Source organism: Egretta garzetta, unplaced genomic scaffold (genome assembly GCF_000687185.1).
Source record: "Egretta garzetta isolate BGI_Z169 unplaced genomic scaffold, ASM68718v1 scaffold564, whole genome shotgun sequence".
Classification (NCBI taxonomy): Eukaryota; Metazoa; Chordata; class Aves; order Pelecaniformes; family Ardeidae; genus Egretta; species Egretta garzetta.
In genome coordinates this window covers 323,543-327,327 of record NW_009259502.1, presented here as the reverse complement: position 1 = coordinate 327,327, position 3,785 = coordinate 323,543, and the positions used below count along the sequence as shown (strand labels likewise).

General features: G+C 52.6%; 1 protein-coding gene across 1 annotated transcript in view; it reads right to left on the bottom strand.

Moving 5' to 3' along the window:
• Positions 1–2,405, bottom strand: part of LOC104125058 — a 13,283-nt gene extending 10,878 nt beyond the window's left edge. The window contains exons 1-2 of the mRNA XM_009637454.2: positions 2,345–2,405; positions 1,677–1,772 (exon numbers count right to left, since the gene is read on the bottom strand). Of these exons, the coding sequence (XP_009635749.2) occupies positions 1,677–1,772; positions 2,345–2,405 (157 nt within the window). The remainder of the gene's footprint in view (positions 1–1,676; positions 1,773–2,344) is intronic.
• Between the last annotated feature and the right edge of the window lie 1,380 nt (positions 2,406–3,785).

The window sequence follows — 3,785 nt, the reverse complement described above, 5'->3', positions numbered from 1 at the left end:
TAGGGGAGCGGTTGGGCTGGGGGAGCTGAAAGGGCTTTGCCAACCCAAATGATTCTGTGATTCTATGAATAGCGCTGTCCATACTCAAAGGATTGACTGATGTAAATTCTCGTTCCGTCATATAATAAGGATGAAACCTGGCCTTAAAATTGCCCACTGAGCAGTTTCACCACCACTACAATTCAGTTGCTTTAACCTGCTGGAGTTGCAGACCCAGTGCGTGCCGCAAAACTTTAATTTTGCATCGATTTAAAAACTGATCTTCAGTGTCAGTGCGAAAGACAGCACCATCAGCACGCTGCACGACGCCAGGCAATACGTAGGGACGTTATAAACTCCCTGCTGGGTTACAGCTGCTGCTGCTGCCTGAGGGTCCCTTTGCCCAGGGGAGCAAGGGAGCAGTAAGCCCGGTAGCAATGTGCAGCCATTCCTGGGGGTGATCCCTGTGGGTGCAGCAGGGTGCCGGCAGCCGGGCACTTTGCCGAGGGCACTTTGCCAGCTGAAGACACCGTTAACCCCTGCTCTCCCATCCCACAGCGATACAGGCCATGCTTATTATTTTTACCACGATCTATTACTATCTGTACTATTTTCATCATCGTTTACTCTTCTAAAGCTGTTTCTTCTGGAGATGACACGCTGTCACTGCTTGTGACGGTTCTTAATTTGGATACGATCATTTTATAATGCCTACAGTTCACATAAGAACCTGGTATTTTGCAAACAGTAAAGGCTAAATTTGTACAAGTACTGCTCTCGTGCCCTGAAAATAACCTTAAGAAACCTGAGACTTGCGGCCATACAGTTTAAAGCCATTTTCACCTATCTGTGCGAAAATCAGCTGAAGCTCATTTTAGGGAGACTTACTGCCAAGGCAACGAGAACTGAGACTCATGGCTACTCCTGAAGGCCACAGACTTTTTTTCTGGTGAGCAAATGAAGCTGTTTCCTACCTTCTCTGCACAGTAAAGTCAGGACACCCTGCTGTCTCGCTGACAGCCCTCCCAACATTAATCCTGGGAACCAAAGTTCTGCAGTAGCCCTGAACTTATGCAGAGGCAAACACAGAATTCAACCACACTGCAGCACGCTGGCATAAGAAAATGAAGCCTCTTCTATAGAATCCTAGAATGTTTTGGGTTGAAGGGACCCCTAGAGGCCACCCAGCCCAACCCCCCTGCAGGAGCAGGGACACCTTGAACCACATCAGGTTGCTCACAGCCCCGTCCAACCTGGCCTGGAATGTTCCCAGGGATGGGGCCTCCACCCCCTCTCTGGGCAACCCCTGCCAGGGTTTCACCACCCTCACTGGAAAGAATTTCTTCCGTAGATCTAGTCTACACCTGCCCTGGTTTAGTTTAAAGCCATCCCCCCTTGTCCTGTCCCAGCTGGCCCTACTAAAAAGCTTGTCCCCCCCTTTCCTCTGGGCCCCCTTTAAGCCCTGCCTGCAGCCTTCTCTAGGGGCCAGGCTACTCATCAGTTCTTAATTCTACAAAACATGCTTTAAGCATTGGAATATCTGGGCGACAAGTCCCCAGCGTATTTCTGTCCTTAATCCCAAGGGAAAAGTCACCAGGATAATTTCAACATAAAGAAACATCCGAGGGATGATGGGTGGGACTCAAGTGGGGAAGCTGAAAGGATCCAGGTCTCCGGCAGGCGAAGGGGGAACTCACCGTGCCCGATGTGGAGGAAATGGCTCTGCCTCCTGCAGCAGCCCCTCTCTGCAAACAGGTTCCCTCGCTCGTCCTCTCTGCCGATGGCTCCGGCACCTGCGGTCGCAAACCACCAAGCCCAGCATTACCCCAGTTATAATTCAGCACTTTTCCTGCCTGAGCTGGGAGGAGGGGCTGAGGGCTGAGCACAAGTCTCCAGCCACCCGTCATCCTGAAGCAAATGGCTTCAAGCACAAGGAAGAGATTTAGAATAAATGGACATGGCCCATGTGACCTCTCAGACCAGGCTAGTTTGGGCTAAACACCCCGATTATCACCCCAAGCAAAGGCGGTGTTGGAGCAGTGCTTTATGTCAGGAGATCCGTCCCCTGCGCTCTTCTACTTCCACATTACCGCAACGCAAGCTTGGGTAAGAGGAGTGAATCTCACGCAGAACAAAGCACGGGCACCATATCCCCAAAGATTTCTGCACAGCAGCTCCCTCCAAGACAAATCCCAAATTACTTGCTGAGCGCGGACAATCCTCCGTGCCGCTCACAGCGAAGCGCCGCAGAAAACCTACACCATGCCCACGCGCAGCCTCGCACCACCTCCTGCACAAGCCCTTTTCTCTCCTATGCTGAGGCCAAAGCAGCGCCAAAGACAACGAGAAGGAAAAAGGAACTTACTGGTGAAGACGGGAGCACGCAAGAGCCCTGCGAAGAAGACTACAGCCAGCGGGTCCTGCATACTGCGCCTTGGGAGACACAAAAAGGTCTCCAGCAGCTCTGATACTTATAGCGAGCCCTCCCTCAGCAGGCGAGGAGGGGAACAGCGCGGAGGCAAATGGGTTCGCATATCGCCGGCAAATGTCTCCCGATTGCGATCTGAACAAACACCGGGGCAGCGAGGGCACCTCTCCCGCATCTCTCCCACATCTCTCCCGCATGTCCGCAGGGATCAGGCTTCCAGCGAACTTCAAAGTGTTCCTCGTGAGCAACTGGTTTTGCGCCCAGCCTGGGGAAGCTCCCTTGGGGGTCTTTGTTCTTACCACCACTCCGAAACTAATTAAATTTGTGCTGATTCGGAGTCACTTTCAAGTCCCCTCATTTGAAAGGAAGATGCATCCCTCATCCGCAGGCATGGCATTCAATGGCCTTGTTATCTAGGGACAACCCTCTTTTGGCCCTCCGCAACGCCAAACCCGGGACAAAGCTCTCTGATAAAGACGGCAACACGGCAGGACTCGGCCACATCAGCAACGAACCACACGGAGAGGCCTGCAGCTCTGGCTTTGCCTCTTTCCAGTGTGACCGAGCCCTGGAGCCAAGCAGAGGCATCTCCCTTTCTAGCTTGTTAAATACCCGGAGGGAAGCACTGGTCTCCCGCGCGCTGGGACCAGCAGAGGCACAGACAGCGCTTGGGTGCTGAGGGCCTCTCACAGACACGCTGGTACGTCCTGAACGCTCGCTGCCTGCGGCTCTTCATTGCCGGAGTTAGGATCCCCACACCAACCTGGCCAAGCGTACACGCCAGGGACTAGATCCAATTCCCAGAGAATTTTTGCCAGGTTCGGGAATGAGAGCGCACAAGTAGAACCGCGATGGCAGCGTAATGCACCTGACACCACTCTGGCATTCAAAATATGGTTTTGGGGGTGTGGGTGGGGTTTTTTTTTTGGCTACAGACATAGGTGCAGCGATCACAGAGATCTATGGAAGCTGTACAACCCTAGGAACAAGCCAAGTCTCCCTGCAGCTCATACATAGCTCCTGGGGGACAGCTGGGCCTTGAGCAATTAGCAAAAGCAAACCACTATTGGAAGGCATCCTCTCCAAACTACGCCGTCTACCACAGCGCTACGGGAACACCGTCCCCTTTGTCCGGGCAGCACAGAGGAGAAATCAGGACAGCTCTTCAACAAAAAAAATAATTAAAAAAAAAAAAAATTTAATGTGTTCAGCCAAGAAACAAACATATACAAAGAAAAATACATTTCCATAAAAAATAATTCACCATGCCTGGGCATCTGAGCCAAGCCGCTCTCCGTCCACAGCTCCGTGGTGCTGCAGAGTCCCGGGGGGGCAGGGACTGCTGCTCCGAGCGGCTGGCGCGTCCCCCGGCACACAC